The following is a 19,923-nucleotide window of genomic DNA, read 5'->3' as shown; positions in this document are numbered from 1 at the left end:
GGTCATTTGGAAATGAAAGTGTGTGATGAAGATAAAAGTATTTATTTGGCTGCTATTTTCAAATTGCCTAAACACAAGGGACATGCTGGACAAGAGGCATTATGCTCCGGATAATGCCGTCTAACATGTGCAATTTGTACATCTGGGCAAAGAGAAACTCTGTTACACCTTTTCTTTCTATGCAGTTTTAGCAAACAATGCTGGAGGAGGATTGGATTTCGGTGGAACACAAATCTAGAGTTCTTTCAGACGATTGCTTGGACTCAGTTTGCATTCCAGCGAAAAGGTTTTTCTAGATTATGTCAAAGAAAATTATTAAAAATTATGTAAAAATAAAAGGTTTTCTAGAGATTATGTTCCTGCCATGTTAGCATATCTGGAAACAGCCTAACAAAATGATCTTCCAAGGTATCAACATAAAAAAAAAATGTTGGGATGCCTAGAAGGAGCTAGTCATCCAATGGTATTAAGATAGGAGAAGCCACATATTTTTCCAACCCTTCATTTAATCCAGGTGGAATATGAGCGGGTCGAGAGGTCAAACCTAGGTCTGCTGGGTGAAAGCAATCAACCCATACCAACCGATCTAGGCACAGTTCTCAAGGTATCAATATAGATTTGCCTTGTTCAAGAAAGAAGTTCTCCTACATAGTTGTAGGACAAAAGAGTTCTACCTCTATGTCAGACAGTGCTTGACTGGTTACAAAGTTTATGACATATAACTCTTTTTTGGTTCTCTTTCTTTCCCCTTTTTGTAACTCCTATTGTACAGTCATTGTTTCATATTTGTAAAAGTTAACTGCTGAGCAAGCCTGGTAGTGATTTCAGTAAAAATGTCCCCTGGCAGCTGGAAAGAAATATTCACCCAACTCAAGAATCGTCATACTCTGTTGGTGAAAACATAGCTAACAAAAATGGTGTGCACAATCCTCATTAGCCCTCTCGCATAGCCGGCACCCCTTTTCTGAAAATTGTCTGCCACATCTTCCGTTGATCGCCAACCACATGAAGAATCTGACATTTGAAGGTGCCCTCGTCTTCCAGATCAGTTTACCATAGCTTGATTTCTTCTGGCCGTGCAGAACATGTTGTATGCAGAGGAAACAGAAAAGTGCCATCAATTATTCAATGGCGTCCCATAAATTCACATACTCTCAGATCACTCTGTTTGAAGGCGTGCCATCAATATCTTGAACCCAGGTGTGATTCTGTAGTTCCTTGTGCAGTGTCAGGCCTGTTATTTTGACATAGCTGAAGAGAGTGGGCCTTGTGCTCTCAATACTTCCACCTGGGAGCCAATTTGCCCTGCAGAAATCGATGCTCTTGCCCTCTCCCACCACATATTTCATTGCCGCAAAGAAGCAGCTTTGTAACTCCTTCTCTGGCTTCATACTCGGTACCGTCCATGGCCAATCAGATGTGCTTGTCAGTTGTCGCTACACTGACCATTGGAGACAAAGCGTCTGTCCAAACAAATAGAGATCTTTATGCTGGTCACCCTTTTCAATTGGCATGCAAACCATGCACCATGCTACCAGACAATGTCCCCCACTGACCTCCTCTTGTCCTTTCCACAAGAATCCTTGACATTTTTGCTCAATCTCCTCGATCGCCCATTGTGGTAGTTGCAATGATGCCATAAAATGTAGTGCCATGACACCGTTTTGATTAGTCTGAGTTGACCTCCTGAATGCAGCAGTTATGGCTTCCATTCAGCCAACATCGGTGGTTGTGCCTCCTCTTTTGTTAGCCTTAGGAGGGAAAGTGGCGGCCCAAATAGCTTATTTGGAAATCCTCAAATCTGCAGATCAGAATTGATTGAACCATTTTCACCAATGTTTCATCACATCGTATGTGGGTGATCACACTTTTCATCAAGTTTGTTCGTAGTCCAGTTGCTGCCCCAAACATATTCATGATATTTTTAATTGGCCAGGCATCTTCTTCTGTTGGTGGGACAAAAATAACCGCGACATCCGCATACATGGAGACCACTGGCGCTGCCAATTTGTTATCAACCTTGGCCAGAGTCCTTGCATCGATAGCCTTGGACAATATGGCATGCAAGGTATCCATTACCAGAACAAAGAGGAGGGGTGACCGAGGGTCCCCCTAACGCAGATCCCTTGATGGCTTAAAAGGTTCGCCCTCTACCCCCATTGATTCCCACTGAAGTATCTGCAGTGAGAAGTAGTTCAACAATCTAGTTCCTCCACCTCAGGCCAAAACCCTGGTGCTGTAGCATTTGAAAGAGAAAACCCCAAAAGACCAAATAATTGTAACATCTAGTTTAAGGATAATCATTGTTTTGTGACACCATTGGAATTGTTGTGCCGTCCCTTCCACAAACATGAAATTATCGTGAATGGCTCTTCCTCTGATGAAAGCTGATTGTGTGTGTATGACGCCAATTCCCAATCCTGCTCGCGGAGTCTTGTAGCCATCAACTTAGTGGCCAGTTTGGCAAAACTGTGAATCAAACTTATGGGCCAGTAGTCCTTCAGCATCATTGGGCCTTCCACTGGCAGCAGAATGACCCTGTGTTTGTTGCCATTGTATAGCTTGACTTCTCGTTTGATCATGGCCCAGCATGATATATAGAAAAGACCTGTGAAACCGTCTGGCCTTGGTGCCTTTTTACTGGATAATTCCTTGATTACACTCCACACTCCCTCTTCTGTGAATTGCGGTTCTAGGTCAGACAGATCTGCTGTTACCAAACCTAGTGCTTGAAGATCCATCACTCTGTTTTCCTTGTCGGCAACCCCCATCACCGAATCAATATATCCCCTTGCCATGTGACCATCATGATTCATGCTAAGGGCCGATAATCAACTTGTGCCGTCACACACTCACGCCTTAGCTTTCATGTGGAAGAAATATGTGTTTGCATCCCCCTCTTTAAAAACTTTATTCTTGCCCTTTGCCATACGCTTATCCTTTCTAGGGAGGCAAGCGTCAGGTAGAGCCTGCCCTTTGAGTCCAGCCCTGAATCGCAGCTCTTGCGACAACAGGGACCTGTTTCCTTGTGCTACATCCAGTTGGAAGATAATCTTGTTTGCGATCTGGAGACGCGGCCTCAGGTTGCTTATCTTCCTCTGTCCCCAATGGCGCAACTTCTTCGCCGCTCTGGCCATCTTGACATAGAGTATCGAAGAGGGACCCTGACTGTCAACCTTCTGTTGCCACACCTCCTGGACCACCTCCTGAATGTCATCCAGTTTTGTCCAAAAATTTTTGAACTTGAGCTCAACAAGCACCGTCAAGCAAATGTGTGAGAAAATGTGGATATTGACCAACATCTGACCTGAGGATCATACTGGATCTCCGTTTCACATCTATGCTAAGGGATTGCTTCAAATATTTGTCCATATCTTTTCCCTGTTCAGTGCATCACTCTTCCCTTTGTTCACGAGAACAGATGGGAACTCCCAGAGCCCAAGGAGCAGGCCCTCTTCTGGCCTCTTTTTTTTTTCACCAGGCCGGCGAAGACAGCCGGCCAAAGTATATTAAGAAGGAGAGCTCTTCTGGCCTCTTGATCAGTAGAAAGAGATTAAAGCCGTTGCCCATTGCATCAGCCGTACCTTGATCCAAGCCTTGTGCAATTTGAACAACACAGATAGCAGCAAAATCACACCGTAGTTTGGCTTTCAGAACCACTCGTGGGTAGTGTGTAACTTTGACTGAAGCACTTTGGCAGGAAAGTGAGAGCGCTTGGCAGCAACTAGAGACAGAGGGCACTGGAAGCGACTGGGCTTTGTGTCGCTGCAGAGTGTCGCTCCTAGCTCCATCATTGCTTGGTTCAAGTCTCCCCACCTCGAAGGGTCAAATCACTAAGCCATTAAGCTCCCTGTGATCAACGAGTCAATGTTCAAGAGACGTGGAAGTTTTCAGATCACTGTAAAGCTTAGCTGTATGAGAAAATAATATGATTACAGGAGGATCAACTCAATATGCAGCTGTATACAGAGAAGGCTTGTTCATGGGACTGCAAATCGAGCTTGTAAATTGCGGTGCAAATTGTTTTTTTTCTTTTGCGAGGAGTGCAAATTGGTTTTATGAACATGAGCAGTTTGACTGAGTGGTATATCAGTCCAATGTCAGTTCCGTGCAACATACTGATATGCAATGAATTACTAACTCGGTACTATTTTAGTATTACTATTTATAATATGTATGTGTACAGCTTTACTGGTGACCAACAAAGATAGTTGCTTACCAGAGTCACTTCAACAAATCACCGTTGAGGAGGGTTATCACTTATCAGGGATATTATTTACCTGCTGATAACTCGAACAACAGTACCATGATTGCATCCACAACAGGGACAACCTATATTAGCAGGAAAGTTGCATAATCATGTGTATGTAAAGGATCATATCCACAGTGATTTGAATAGGATATAATTATGTGGAACCCAACCTCATTGAAAGATATAATTATCTGAGGAAATATTTTTACTACAATGAGTTGTGCGTCCCTTCTGGATTCCTGATGTCAATCCCATGCGACTGTATTCTCATTAATGAATCTCAGTTTTGGTGCTATCTTGTCCCTCCTTGCATAATTGATCCAAATCATCTACAGTAAACAAATTAGGCATAACATGAATGATAGGATGTAACTGCTAGTATGCTAGTGTGGACAACAGATGATTACCTTTCAGATTCAGAATCATCAGCTCAACAAACATCGTCAAGCGATTGTGTGAGACAATATGAACATGTTGACCAAGATCTTCCTTGAGGATCACCACTGGATCTCCATTTCACATTTGTCCACCTCTTTCTCCTGTTCAATGCACCAGTCTCTTCATTTACAAGAACAGATGGGAACTCCCATAGCCCAGAGCGCAGGCCCTCTTCTGGCCACTTGATCAGTAGAAAAAGAATATTCATGCCCATCGCATCTGCTATACCTTGATCCAACCCGTGTGCAATTCGGATAACACAAGCAGCAACAAAATCACACCGTTTTGGTTTTTGGAACCAGTCGTGGGTAGTCTGTAACTCTGACTTAAGCATTTTGGCTAGAAAGTGAGAGCGCTTGGCAATGGCTAGAGACGGGGCACTGGGAGCAACCAAGCTTCACCTTGCTGCAGAGTGTTTCTCCTAGTTCCATCATTGTTTGGTTGAAGTCTCCTGGCCTTGAAAGGTTAACAGGTTGACCAGTGAGTCCCTTGTGATCAGGAAAACAATGTTCAAAAGCCATGTGGAAGTTTTCAGATCAGTATAAAGTTTCCAATTCAAAAATATTTGTATGAACCGTTTCAAAAAAAAAAAGCTGTATGAGAAAAATGACATGATTAGGGCTTGCACTTGGATGGGGATCAGGGAACTGCAAATTGAGCTTGTAAATTGTATTGCAAATTGGCTATATGAACATGTGCATTTTGACTGAAGTTGTATACAGGTAGTTCAGTACAATGCCAATGATGTGCAAAATAATGATAATGTAATACAATGTATCACCAAACTCAGTGCTATTTTAGTACAAGTCACAGCAGTAGGACGGAAGACCTTGGCCTGGCAGACTGGTGGATGCAGGTCAGACTGTTTTCGGAAGTGCTACAGGACCAACTTCGACCGCACTTGCTTGCTGATTTGCTGGCAAATATGGAAGGAACACAATGCACGGGTATTTGATCAACAATCCAGAAGCCCTGACCAGCTAGTGGAAGCTATAAAAGAAGAGATTGTGGTGTGGAAAGAAGCTGGCTGTTTCACGGTATATAACTCTTAATTTTCCAGCTGCGGTGTTGTAGTTGTTCCTAGCTTGTGGGGGCTGCGGCTTTGCCACAGCACCAATTCGACAGCCTACTGTCGTTATAAGCAAGAAACTCTTTGTAACTCTATTTTTTCTCCTATCTTAATAAAATTTGGTCGCCGGTTCCTTTGGTCGACCCGGCAAAAAAAGTACAAGTCACAGCACATAGGGATATGTATCTGCACAGATTTATCAGTGATCAACAAAGATAGTTGCTTACCAGAATCTCTTCACTGCTGAGGATTCTTTTGGGTTATCGGGAATAACGTATAGCCTGCTGATAACTTGAACAATATTTCCATCCCCAACAGGGACAACCTACATTAGCAAGAAGTTGCGTAATCATGTGAGGATGTAAACTCTTCACTGCTGAGGATTCTTTTGGGTTATCGGGAATAACGTGTAGCCTGCTGATAACTTGAACAATATTTCCATCCCCAACAGGGACAACCTACATTAGCAAGAAGTTGCGTAATCATGTGAGGATGTAAAGTATCTTAGCCATGGTGATTTGAATAGGATATAAATTGTGCTTCTGCTGTGCAAGGGAACTCGCATTTTCAACAATTTGCTTTGCTCCCTACTTTGCAACAAAAAAGGTAAATCTTATTAAGCTACAAAGATATTCATCCCAATATGCATGCCGAAAATATTGCTTTGCTCCCTACCAACATTTCTATTAGCTGTCTCTCAATTCATCTTTCTTGTGCATTGATTCTGTGTCCACTTCACTAAAATACGAGCCTAACTTTTTTTGCTGCTGCCACAATAACAACAGATTCTGGGGATGCAAATCAATTGCTACATGCCCATAGACAAACTTGATAAGTCCAATGAGCTAAAGAAAACACACCATCTGATGAGCACGTAAGAATGTAATATCCAATGTTAGCAACAAGAACCAATATGGCCCCAACTACAACACAAACAGTAATACTATACTACTGCCAATATTCCCAAAATACCATACTACTGCCAATGGTAACAAAGTGCACTGAAGAGTAGAGCTTACAACACTCCAGCCTTCCAGGTAAGGTAGGTCTCCCAAAGAGGTTGGCAATGCACCAGTCAATTGATTGATTGTCTCAAGGTGACTGCAGTTCAGAGGAAAGCATCCTAAGGAGTAAACAAGAAGAATAAAATTTCCAAAGTATACAAAATAATGGGAGCACACATATACTGTAAATCACAGCAGTACCGCACCCAGTGAAATCAGGATTTTGACCAGATAATGAGCTACCATCAGTACTTCTGAATTTGAAAAAAAACAATTATGTAGATCAGATAAAATCCAACTATTAGCAGAGGAGAGGAAATAATTAACATTCTGAGCTTAAATTTTACAAGCCCCGATAGCCTCATTAATTTCCTTTAATGTTCTTCCCTAATAATATGCTGGAAAAAATAATCCTTAGATTTCAAATACTTCAAATGTTGACCAGAAAACCACATTAAGAGAAGGCAGATGACATGACCATTATACATTGAAAGTATCTGGGGTCTTGCCTCTGAACTGCATTCACCCAAGACCATCATGCTCGTAAGCAAAGGTCACCACCCTCTTTCACCCAACCCGATTCAGAGTACCGTGAGACCAAGATGGACATGGTGCTTGCTGTTAATATTTACCACAAAACAGAATTAGAAGAGAGCAGGTGAATTTTCTTTTCATCTATTCTAAAACACACAGACATACAATTGCCTTACCATCTTGTATTGGTAGATCTCCATGGAATTCAAGATAGAGATAGGTCGATCAGACGAATCATTTGTCCTCTTGAATCCAAACCAAAAAAAGATGGAAGTGGACATGGAACATTCGTTCATTAAGCAAGACCTTCCCTGAGCATTCTCCTGTACATCAACAGTTGGTTTACTGAATTTTGTCTTGCCTGAAATGGCTAGACATTCAATATTTGCAAAATATGAAACTGCCCATGCATTTCCTGGGAAATCTTCCAAATAAATATGGTAGGTAGAGCACCCATTTTACCAACTACAGCAGTTTGCATGACCGACCTTTTCAGATGCTACTTTGTAGACACTGCAAATAGGAATTTTGTAGTTGATATTCATTGTCCCTAGAGCAACATCGAGAAGGTAATTTGCTCGTGACACTAAATCAGGCTTTTATATTCCATCAAATGGAGTATTGGATACCTGAGCAATAATAAAGGAACAGAGGAGGCACAACCCTTCAGCTAGTTGTTTACATCAAATGTTCTTTTCTTAAAAAGTGCTATGTGTGTTGCAGCATGTAATACCAATTGAAGTGGATACAAAGATCAAGCTTGTTAAGCACACATTACTGTAGTTCAGCTACCTCTCTAAGACGACCTTTTCATCACAGTAGCATGTGCAGTCAGTTATTCCTTTAACGCAAAATTATATATATTATTGATGTTAAGTTTTACAAATGAACCACATTTTGTAATCTACTAATATTATGGGTTTCTAAACAACTTATTTCATCCAAATGTTTTGAACCCATTTAAAGCTATTGACAACGAAAGTACTAACACAATGCTATGCAGTAGTGCATACCTGACTGACACATTGCTTTATGCACCAAACTTTGTGACTGGACGGTCCAAGAGCCCCTCCTCCTCAACAACACCCTCAGGTAGGCCAGCGGAGCATCTTCTTCTGTTTAATATTCAAAATCAACTACTTTTCAAGGAAAATATACATACTAATGTGAAATTTTAACACGTATTTTATGTGCATTGTGCTCACAAGCAGTTGTATTACTAATCCAAATGAGAACATTGGAAGTTTGAAATGCCTATGATAGTATGAATGTATGATGTCAAGTAAACTGACCTCTCCAAAAGCCTCCATTTTTAAAATAATCTTTACTGATTCAGTATTTATCCCTGATCTACCCACTGAAATGACTTATTCCTTCTGCAGAAATTTAGAATGACACACTATCAACACAATATGTAATTGAAGACGATTAAGTTCACACATTCGGATTTTCATTGCAGACATACTCTATGTAAGATGCACCCTCTAAAGACGACAACTTGCTAGTGTCAAACTCAATTATGTCTTCAGTATTTGGTTCTAAAGGAAAGCAGGGGAGTCCTCCACAGGCTCAATGGTTGAGGTGGAAACAGCACCTCAATAGGTTCAATCTCTTCGATAGTACCCCATACCCCGTTCCTCAGACAAATCATAGAACTCATTTGGTATACCATTTCTAGCACCATCACAACTTTTAGTACGAACTGCTGTGTAGTAGCTCTGATTTCCAGCCAACAGAAAAACAACACCTGGCATTTCTTGATTACTTCTATTTTCAGATTTTTTTTTTGAGTACGTTATAACACTTTCTGAAAAGGATTGCTTCAGAAACAAACATTAGCACCTCAATACCAGGAAATGAAGAGACCAAAATGTTGAGAGTGCCATTCCACAGGAAGATTGGAAGCAGCAAAGAAATTGGTTGGCGGCTGCTTTGTTAGATGGGATCTACCATTTAGATCCTCAAGCTGGTTAGATCTGGGAGGTTTTACAACTGATCAAATATTTCCACAAAAGCACCTTGCTGGATTTCTTTGAGCAGTATCAACATGTAATGCAGGAGCCTTTCCCTTAAAGTTAGTCAAACAATGAGGTATTTAGGCCTTCAAAAAGGAACATTCTCATGAAAAATGAGAAACTCACAGAAAGAAGGGAAGAATCAAACAAGAAATACAAAGTTGACATATTGAAAAAGTTCATAACTAGAAGTGTTAAAAGCTAAATTTTCTCCAAGCATGAGAAATAAAATATTTACAAACTCACATACATTTTTACCCTCTAATAATTTCCCCATCACCTCAGGTTCCACATATGCAATTACACATGATTATTACCTTATAAGTTAGTGACTAGCATCTTCCATATGAATCAGGTGCCACAATTTTTTCCATGCATTTTTAGTTAATAATTTGCAAAGATTGCTTAGATGTAAATAAGAACTTAACATGGAACAGAAATATATTAATACTTCAAAGTATTTGAAAAATAACATCTTATTTTTCATGCTATACGTAAACAAGAAACAGCATCAATGACTATGTACAAAAGAGCATAACAGATTACCTGAGCGAAAATTCCAACTGGAGGTGAAGGGATTCCAAGTGATGGTGACTTAGCAGACATTGGTGTAGGGACAACAACAGAACTGAAGGTATGGCCAAGATTGTTACGCCCTGCTTGCAGTCAAAGGATTCACCGTCGAGCCGCCAGAACAGTGGGGATGAATTCTTTTCATTATCCCGACAACGTTTCATTAGTTACTGTAACTGTCTATTTAAACAGATCAATATCCTCACAAAAACTGTCCCCGCACAGCATACACATGACATTCACATCACTAGACGATGCCTTCTTCAGGATATGCATTTCCATTTCCCACCTTCCCATCGTCTCCTACCTCTAGCTCCAGGCCTTGATTCTTCCACCTGTAACACACCCTGTGGTGTGACATTGCCACCCCCTTGAGGCGATGACAAAAAACAAGCTTACATATCATGGTAATCTTCCAAGTAGCACAAGCCGATGGCATTTCTCCCCATTGCACCAACACTTGAGTGTGAACAGTGTTACCCTTTTTAACAAGACAGCAATTCAGAATTGCAGATGGTTCCAGTTCTCTAATGTGCTGTTGAAATGGAGAGGGCAATTGAGAAAAGATCGGAACATGAGCTGGCACAAACTGCTTGAGCTGAGAGACATGAAAGACAGGGTGGATAAATGAATCTCCAGGAAGCCTGCAATTTGTATGCCACTTCCCCAATGCGAAACAAGATGGAAAAGGACCAAAATACTTAAAAGCTAATTTGGGTAAAGCTGAAGCAACTGATTTCTGATCATAGGTTAGAACTTCAAATACACTTGATCTCCCACTTGAAACACCAGCATAATGTTTCATTCTATTTTTGGCCTTAGACAGCTGCTGCTGAAGCATGTCAGAAAATAATTGATGATCTTGCAACAAAGTGGATGCCTCGTCATCACCAGCACCTCCAGTAACCAGCTCAGAAGGAAGGAAATGGCATACAGGATCAGTACCGTACAGAGCCTTGTGAGGAGTACAGAACAATGAAGTATGATAGCAGGTGTTATACCAGAACTGAACCAATGATAACCAAGAACACCACTGAGAAGGAGAAGCTAATGTCGCATAGCAGATTCGCAACTTCAAGGTAGCCTGAACCCCAGAACATCCCACAAAAGCAGAAGAATGATAAGCTGTGATTTGACTCAGTCTGCAATGCAGAATTTTCAACAACGCATACTTTGACCTTATGTTTGATGAGCCCATCCACCAAAGTAAACCCTTGAGAATTAGTGCCTGATGCTGCCAATTCGGTGAGAAGCTTCTGAGCAGAAGGATCAACAACCCTCCTACTGCTCCTTCCTGACCCCCCCCCCCCCCCTCTCCCTTTTTTTCTCTTTTCCCTTAATCCTCTGCCTCTTCCCTGTTCGCTTGTTCATTGTTCTCACGTCGAATGTCTTCAAGCTGGCCAAACTTTACTAGGGAAGTTGGTGCAGGTGTTCGTATGGCGTTCTTTACAGTGATGCCAAATGAGACTAGATGAGAAACCAAGTGATCACATTCTTGTTTCTGCATCTGCAAAATGAGCGATAGAAAAACACCTATAATTTCAATACACCATCCATGATGCATGCATGCCGTTCGAATGATGAGAGAAAACGGAGATCTTACTTGATCTCCCCCTTGCACATATCGAACAAAAAAATCTGGTGCTGTTGGGGGTCCTCCAAGCCCACCTCCTAAGAGACCCCGTGCTCGCTTTGAACACATCTCTGCAGTTGCAGCAGAAGTACGCTTGTGTCCACGTCCATGTAATGCTGGCTCCTGAGGTAATCTTATGTTTGCATCACCCACCCCGGGGTCAACTGGAGACCATTTCATCTCTCTCGGAGGGGGTGCGAGACTCTCATGCTCAAACAATCCTCCATTCCAAGCATCAACATGAAGGTAATAAAATACCTGAATCAGATCATCCAATGTAACCAATACATCAATGCCACAGTCATGTGGATGGTGTGTTAAATTCGTCAAGGACCCCATCACTTGAGCACTAATTGAACTCCAGTTCTTGATAAAACTATTGACATAGTCTCTACCCAACTCCGGTGTGATCACCTCAAGGATTGCATGGCAATGACGCCTATGGATTTCACGAGATTTGGATTCCATAATCAGCACAACAAAAAGACCAATCCACACTGGCAAGTCCTTTGGGTCCTGACACTTGCTTGGAACAAATGTACACAATCCGTGGAAGCATTTTCTAATGAATTGCAAATTAACAGTAGTGTTTCCTGTCCCATTGGGCGATATGGTATGGTGATTTCCTTTGAATCTGAGAAGGTGGCTGTGGACACTATCCATATAAAGGCCCATCAAATCTTCAAATTCCATTTGGAAAAATCCATTTGTAGTACAAAAACCAATTAGCCATGCCATCCTGGCTAATACTACGAGTATGACATAGCGACCTTCATGTTGCAGGACATAGTAAAATGTCCCATCCAAAGGGGTAGTGTATATAACTTGGTCCCCAAAACGTATGCGGAAGGGTGAATTCATGAGAAGCCAATATTGAAAATGAGCCTGGCATCTGTTGAAATTTTCCAAGAACTCTTCCTCAGTACCTTCAAGACGTAATGTCACTGTGTTCTGTGAGCAAAAAGAAGAAAGTTTAAATTAATGCCATAGAAACTATAAAGAGAAACATAAATTAGTGAATAAATCCAAAATATAGGAAAACCTCATATTAATGAGACAAAAGAAAAAAACTGTCCAATCTAATTTCATTCTAGAGGTATAACAGACCAAAGAGGCAAAGAACACTTGGGACTACATGATCCAAAGAACTCTCCTATACAGTAAATCATAAAAAACCAATTCTTGATAAAACTTACTCAAATGAACATACTAATTGAAAGTTTAGAGGCTCCCAAAAGCTCACACTGCCGGACCACAAACACTGGCAACAGCGGCATCCTATCTTACCCCCAGTGGCAGACATCGCACACCCCATGACCGCTCCTAGTACCAATACTGCACACTGCCTACAAGGGGTCGATGAGACAAGTCCCCTTCCCGTTGTTATGACCCAAGCTCGTGAGAGATCAAATCACATGAACTGGTGACAGTGTTATGGGTAGAATTTGGGAGAATTTGGGGGAGAAAACAAAGTAGGTCAAGGGGAACAGGGGAACACAGGAGAGAAGAGAACACAGGAATTGTACTCCTGAACTCCTCACTGGAATCAAAAACTTTCACATCACCATAATATCCTTGTAATTATCAAAGCCAAGAGTATGCAATTATTCAAGCCATTAAATCTCATCAAGTGTTCCTCTGCATCTAGTTTATGTGCATTGCCATCCACAAGCACACACGATATTTCTTAAAACACTTGATCTGCTGCCTCTGCAAACAATGAAACTCCACCGACATGAGTGAGCACGATGTCCTTTCTCCTCAGCATGGAGGATGCAACTGATCTTCAACTACACTTATTGGACTTGAGGTATAGCTAATAAGTGAAGTGTCTGTAGGACTGTAGCTGCAGAGCCTGTCGAGGTGGCAAGTCCAATGTCCAGGATTCAACATCAAACACATGGGGGAATCGCTAGCTTCTGGTTGCTGGAGCACGGGCTGCACATACTTGACATCTAACAAGCAACACCATCTAACCCTGGAGTTCATGTTGAGCTCATGCTGCGTCTTGGCATGGCGTACTTGAGTGAGACGACAGCCTCCACATAAGTAACCGCCTCAATTGCACTCATCACCCGCTCTGACAATACGGAACAAATACTTCGTGAAGCACCTCTGTGGTCACTGGACAGAGCACATGGCTCACGGTGACGCGAACAACACTTGCTGTGGTTAGCTCCTTGTTTCTTGGCATTTCATCAAACATCTTCTGGGCATCAACACTGGAGGTCACCTCTGGATTTGAAACTTGAACACGAGGAATCCGCGCGAGGTAGAAGGCCCCGCGAGAAAGGTGGTAGATCACCCAGAGCCATGGTCCCAAGCTTGGCCCCCAAACTCATCAAGCTTCGCCCAGAATCAAAATGCCACCACACATGGCTTCCTTCCTCTGTTCCCCTGCTGCTCCAGTGAGTCCAATGGCGATGGTCTCCGTCAACCGCCGCCTTCCCGGCTTCCCGCTGGTTGCGCTCGCGCCGCCGCCGCCGCCCTCAGCGCCACCGTGTGGTGCTCTCTCTCGCTCGCCGCCCGCGCGCCACTGCCATGCCCCTGCGGCCATGCGCAACCTTAGATTCCTCGTCAGCTGGGCTGGGCTGGGCCGGGAGCTATCGGCTGACGCCCAAGAACAAATAACCCACGCCTTCCCGCCCTTGATGCCGCCTCGCCCGCCATTGGTGCTCCTCCCCGGCTGCGCGCCGCGGCGCCGGTGGCGGCCGCCGGCGACCAAACGACGACGGGCAGCGGCGGTCGATCCCAATGCACGCAAAGATGATCGGGGAATTCCCGCAACGGCGCGACATTTGCTTATACCGCTTCCGATCCATCTCAACAACAACAAATCGATCATGAAAGAAACCCTAGCAAAACCCCCCATCCGACAAGGCAAAGGAAGAAGAAGAAGAAGAAGAAGAAGAGCAAATCCAACAAGGCAAGAACAAGAAAAAATCCAAGAAGAACAAATCTCTTCTCAGAAAAAAAGAAAAAAAAAACAAGAAGAAGAACGAATCCAAGAAGGCAAGAAGAAGGGAAGAACCGATCGATCGAGCAAGCGATCGATACTCACCCGGGGGCGTGGGGGAGGATGAACCGCCGCTAGATTCTTCTTCTTCTTCTCCCTCTTCGGCGCCATTGCCGGCCAAGAAGCTTTGGCTCTCTCCTCTGCCTCCGGCGGCCGGCGGGTTAGTTAGGTGGATTAATTAATTATTTGCCACTTTTACGGATGGTGATAAATGATTTGCCATTGGACCCACATGTCATAGACACATGAGGGCCCACATGTCATAGACAGCGAGTGGCAAATAATTAATTGCCACATCTTAAAAGTGGCCTAGAGTTAAATGTCCCTTATTAGGTGACCGTTATGCTGAGCTGGCAGAAATGCTGACTCAAATATCTAATTTCTTGTTTTTTTCCCTAAGTGCAAATAATATGATTGGTTTCCAACCTGCCAACACATATTAATATGGAGTATTTTGTTACCCTTGTGGAAAATAGAGACGTGTAAAAAAAATAGCTCGTACCAAGCACAGGCAATTATCAATTTAATTCATTGACGCATCATGTTTTACTTTTTTTTTCGGCTGAATTTTTACTCCTATTTGGTTTGCAAATGATTGTGGCTGCCCCTCAATTTCATATTGATAAAAAGGCAGACACTCTAAATATGCAAATTAAATGGGCTGAGAAATGGAGTAAATAAATTAGATGATGAGCTTGCCGCAATGCTGCAGTATATCTGTATATACACAGAATATACAGTGCTCTGCTATGTGAACCCGCCACCTGAACTCCTGAAGTACTGAGCATTTTTTATCAAAACTCCAATCAATTTCTTTTACAAAAAGAAAAGGTTATATCTCCCAACTTTCCGAATTCCTGGTGCTATGAGGTTCAAAATCATTAGCTCAACAACACATATCGTCAGGTGAATTCCATTGCCCATTGTTTATGAACAACAAACAGCAGCAAAAACACACCATGGTTTGGCTTTTGGAACCACTAAGTGCGTAACATTGACTAAAGCATTAATTTTGGCTGGAAATAACAAGCGGCTGCATTATGTTGCTCCTAGTTTCACCATTGCTGTGGTTGAGATCTCCTGGCCTTCAAGAGTCGAACCAATTGACCAGTGGATCTCCCTGTGATCAAGGAAACAATGTTCAAATGCCATGTCATAAACGGACAAAGCTGAAATTTCAGAGTTTTCCACAGATTCTCTGGGGACAACACCAGCTTTGCCAGACAGGGAACAGGGCCAAAACACCGGCCACCAACCAACTTAACTGCTGCAACTCTAACAGGGATCTCAGGAAGAGAAACAAAAACAAAACGAGTTTAGGTTCTGGCAAAGAACAGCAAGGCTCCAAAACCCTGCTCAGCCTAAACCAGGGTAACTTCTAGGATCTTCACCGCCATCGACTCCGCTTGAGCTTCTTCTCCTTTGCGCATCGACCTACTCCACTGCCAAAGGAAGAAAATCACACGAAAAACAAGGGTTAGAGGTGTGGACAAGATTTTGTTCGCTGCACCCAGCAGCTGAGCAGCATAAGACCCTTTTCATTCATTTTCTGGCCAGGCATCTTCTATCTCAGAACAAAGAATGCATCTCTCAGATCCTTCCCAATTCTTCTTAACCAGATAGGAGGTGGATTGAATCTTATCTTTCCAAGCAAGCCATACAAAGTGCTTTACCTTCTGGGGCATTGGCTCTTGCCAAATATCTAGTCCTCTCATATCTTTCACCCCATGAAAGTTTAGCATTTTGTAGCAAGACTTTGTAGAAAAGCATTTGTTCTTCTCAAAAGGCCAAAGCATCATGTCTTCCTCATCAGTAAGAGATTTCAGCCATTCGTTGCCCAAGGTTTTCCCACTCCACCTCCACCGGGCCAAAAGACCTTCTGAAAGAAATCCCCTCAGGCCAAGAGGCCAGAGCATCAGGCACCAGAATCTCTTGTTGGTTACAGATTTGTTTTCAAAGGACAGGACCCAGTCCAAACATCTGACCAGAAAGAGATATGAGTTCCTTATCCCAATTTCCATTCAGAGTTGTTTTGGACCCAGAATTTAATTGAGTGCAAGCTTCTACAAAATTGTGACCCTCCCTCCTTTTCAGATTGGAAAAACCCCTTGATCTGTAGATATTTTCTTCTTAACAGCTCTATACAGGGGCTCATGTCCCCTGATTCCAGCTTCCAAATCCATTTGGATAACAGAGCGTGTTATACTTCATTGTTTCTGTGAACCCCATGCCCCCAAACTCTTTATGACTGCATAAATGGTCCCATTTCATCATGTATTTTTTTTCTTGGAGCCATTACCTGCCCATTAAAACCTGCTCCTAACTGTGTTGATCTTGCGATGAATGCATTCTGGCAAAAGATAGAAACCCATTGTATAGGAGGGAATGGATGATAGGCAAGAATTGATAAGGATATCTCTCCCCCCAGATGAGAAATTTGACTTCCATGTACCCAACCTCTTTTCTAACTTTTTTTTGACGAGAACATCTTTTCTAACTTATGTGGTAGGAATTTTAACTCAGAGATCCCTACCTTTTGTGGACTGATGGGTAAAACTAGATACTTCATTGGGAAGAACCTGCAGGGCAGTTGAGCATGTTAGCAACTCTGTTCAACTCATTTTACTCCAACCCCACAGCAAACACCTTGCCTTTATCATAGTTAATCTTTAGACCAGACATGTCCTCAAAGCAGTAAAGAAGGAACTTGGTCACAGCAAGGTATGGGATAAAAATCACTGTATCATCTGCATTTGTAGGTGAGTCAATCCCCCAGGGAAGAGGTGTGGGACCAGCCCTGTTAGGATATTGGCGCTTTTGGCTGCATCAAATAGCTGGATCAACGCATCACTCACATAATTGAAGAGCAGCGGAGAGATAGGATCCTCCTGCCTGAGGCCTCTGTAAGTGCTGAAAAAAATTAGATCTCTACCCATTTATGTTGATACAGACTTTTCCACCTTCTATACAGCTTTTCACCCAGTGAATCCATTTTTCATGAAAATGCTCTGTCCAACACCCCATAACGAATCCCCATCTCACTCTGTCAAGCCTTCTCAAAATCTAGTTTCAGAATCACTGTCAAACACCCCATAAACGAATCCCCATCTCACTCTGTCATAAGCCTTCTCAAAATCTAGTTTCAGAATCACGCCTCTTTGTTTATTTCTCCTTAGTTCATGCATCACCTCATGTAGAATAACACATCCTTCAAGTATGAACCTGCCTGGAATAAAAGCAGTTTGTGTTGAGGCAACGGTGGATGGAGCCACTACAGACAGTCTGTTTGTCAGAACTTTGCTGATACTTCAGGGAACCATTTAGCCCATAGACGGATCTGAATTGCTTGATTGAGGTAGGGGAGGGAATTTTAGGGATTAGGGTAATGGCACCAAAGTTCAACCTCCTTAAGTCTAACTCTTCATCATGAAGCAGTTGCAGCATCTTAAACAAACCCTGTCTCAGCTGTGGCCAGAATTGTCTATAGAATTGTGCAGGGAAGCCATATGGACCAGGAGCAAGGTTTAGTTTTGCTTCCTTGATTACCTTGTCAAGCTCAGTAATATCAAATTCTCTTATCAGATGAGCAGCATCCATCTCAGAAAGGTCTCTCTCTTCACCACAGAAGTCATAGAGCTTGCAATTCAAAACAGCTGTATGGGAAATACACTATGGTTACAGGAGGCTCAGTGCAGATTGGTTGTAAGAACATAGACATTTTGACTGAAGTTATCAGTAAAATGCACGTACTGTCAAAGCAATGTTAAGATGAATCACCAGTACTAATTTGTCGGAAATATATGTTTATACGGCCTTATCAGTTATCAACAAAGATAGTTGCTTACCAAAATCTCTTCATTGTTGAGGATTCCTTTTTATTATCAGGAATAGCGTAAAGCCTGTTACTGATAACTCAACATTTCCCTTTCCGTCCACAACAGGGACAACCTACATTAGCAGGAAAGTTGCATAATCATGTGATTATGTAAAGGATCATTCCCATGGTGATTAGGATAGGAGATTAATTATGTGGAGCCCAAATTAATCATATTCAGCTACAAAGAGATTCATCCCAAAATGAATCTTATAAATGCATGCCCAAAATAATGATTTTCTGTTAGTTTATCGGGATATGCATACGCACTGTTTTTTTACCACATGTCGCTCAAAAGATCTTCCCAGCTTTATAGAAAGACAACAGAACATGCATATACACTTATTTGTCTGTCATTTCATCTTACAAGGAAAAACACATTTCATATGCATAACCATGCTTCAGCAACAAAGTTTAAAATGAATTGTGTGCCATATAAACCACAAAACTATGATACTTTTATATATCATTAAGTCCTATGACTGTCTAACTTCCTATGAACTGTAAGGTGAATTAATAATAAGAAAAGGATCATTTCCACTCATACTCTTTGCAATTCCATCCAAAGTAGTCAACTCGTCAACTGGTGAACTGCCAAGTAGCAATTTGACATGAGATTGCCCAGCAATTGCAACGCAGCAGGCATCACGAACTAGTAGTCATAATTCCCTCCTTTGTAACATAAAATATGTTCCAAACAAAACTCTCCCTTTCAGACAAAACATCAAACAGTGCACGGGCACTGTAGAAGTTGTCACAATTTTCCATAAAATGCATAGAACGTTCCCCTCCCCAATCCCATCATTTCGTGTAGGACCAACCATGAATTTGTGATTAATTTATTTACTACTCACCTCCAGCAGAAATTGAGCCCTCCGGTAGTTCCCAAGACGCCCACATTTCATTCACCACCTGCAAATTATTACACCTAATTCTGCAACTCCAAAATAAAAAGAAAAGCCAAACAAGCAGAAACTGTGGCATATTTCACACCAATCTGCCAGAATTCATTACACTAAATGAACAGCCAAGTTGTATTAGCACCTACTAATATGGAATATTTCAGATGCTTCTTTACCAAACATATGTAGTCATCGACAGGTGAATTTTTGTTCTAGTTACTTGTTGAAGCAGAATTTGTTGTACAGGCTTGAGTGTATTAGGAAACACACCACTTGTGTGACATGCTAAATGTGTTGCATAGTTCAGCCACCAGGTATTTAGCCAGCCTCTTGTCAAATATTACTCTTTTAGGTCCATGTGTCAATAGAACATGAGCCAGCCAGTATTCGAGCACAAAGATAGAAAATACTACTCCCTCCGTATTTTAATGTATGATGCCGTTGACTTTTCGACAAACGTTTGACCATTCATTTTATTCAAATTTTTTGTGTAAATATAAAAATATTTATGTCATACTTAAAGAATATTTGATGACGAATCAAGTCATAATAAAATAAATGATAATTATATAAATTTTTTGAATAAGACGAATGGTCAAACGTTGGACAAAAA

General features: G+C 42.0%; 1 protein-coding gene across 4 annotated transcripts; it reads right to left on the bottom strand.

Annotated features, from left to right (window-relative positions):
* Positions 1–409: 409 nt before the first annotated feature.
* LOC107277812 (uncharacterized) lies at positions 410–11,180 on the bottom strand. 4 transcript variants are annotated; one of them, XM_066306622.1, is made up of 11 exons: positions 9,859–11,180; positions 8,590–8,673; positions 8,311–8,412; positions 7,474–7,620; positions 6,970–7,381; positions 6,779–6,882; positions 5,987–6,217; positions 4,660–5,178; positions 4,423–4,581; positions 4,220–4,332; positions 410–3,850 (listed from the first exon to the last, which is right to left on the bottom strand). In XM_066306622.1, the coding sequence occupies exon 1, from the start codon at positions 11,081–11,083 to the stop codon at positions 10,133–10,135; it is 951 nt and encodes a 316-aa protein (XP_066162719.1). In that variant the 5' UTR covers positions 11,084–11,180; the 3' UTR covers positions 410–3,850; positions 4,220–4,332; positions 4,423–4,581; positions 4,660–5,178; positions 5,987–6,217; positions 6,779–6,882; positions 6,970–7,381; positions 7,474–7,620; positions 8,311–8,412; positions 8,590–8,673; positions 9,859–10,132. The 4 variants fall into 4 exon arrangements, with proteins under 4 accessions (XP_066162719.1, XP_025877911.2, XP_066162720.1 ...); XM_026022126.2 differs by having other exon boundaries at positions 4,660–5,146; XM_066306623.1 differs by having other exon boundaries at positions 6,779–6,860.
* Between the last annotated feature and the right edge of the window lie 8,743 nt (positions 11,181–19,923).

This window comes from Oryza sativa, chromosome 12 (assembly GCF_034140825.1).
Source record: "Oryza sativa Japonica Group chromosome 12, ASM3414082v1".
Taxonomy (NCBI): domain Eukaryota; kingdom Viridiplantae; phylum Streptophyta; class Magnoliopsida; order Poales; family Poaceae; genus Oryza; species Oryza sativa.
Note: the sequence above shows the minus strand (reverse complement) of the source record. Positions and strands in the feature narration are given on the sequence as shown.

Excerpts from the sequence above, each read along its gene's own strand:
- LOC107277812 (XM_066306622.1), bottom strand. The coding sequence starts at position 11,083 with ATGGGCTCATCAAACATAAGGTCAAAGTATGCGTTGTTGAAAATTCTG.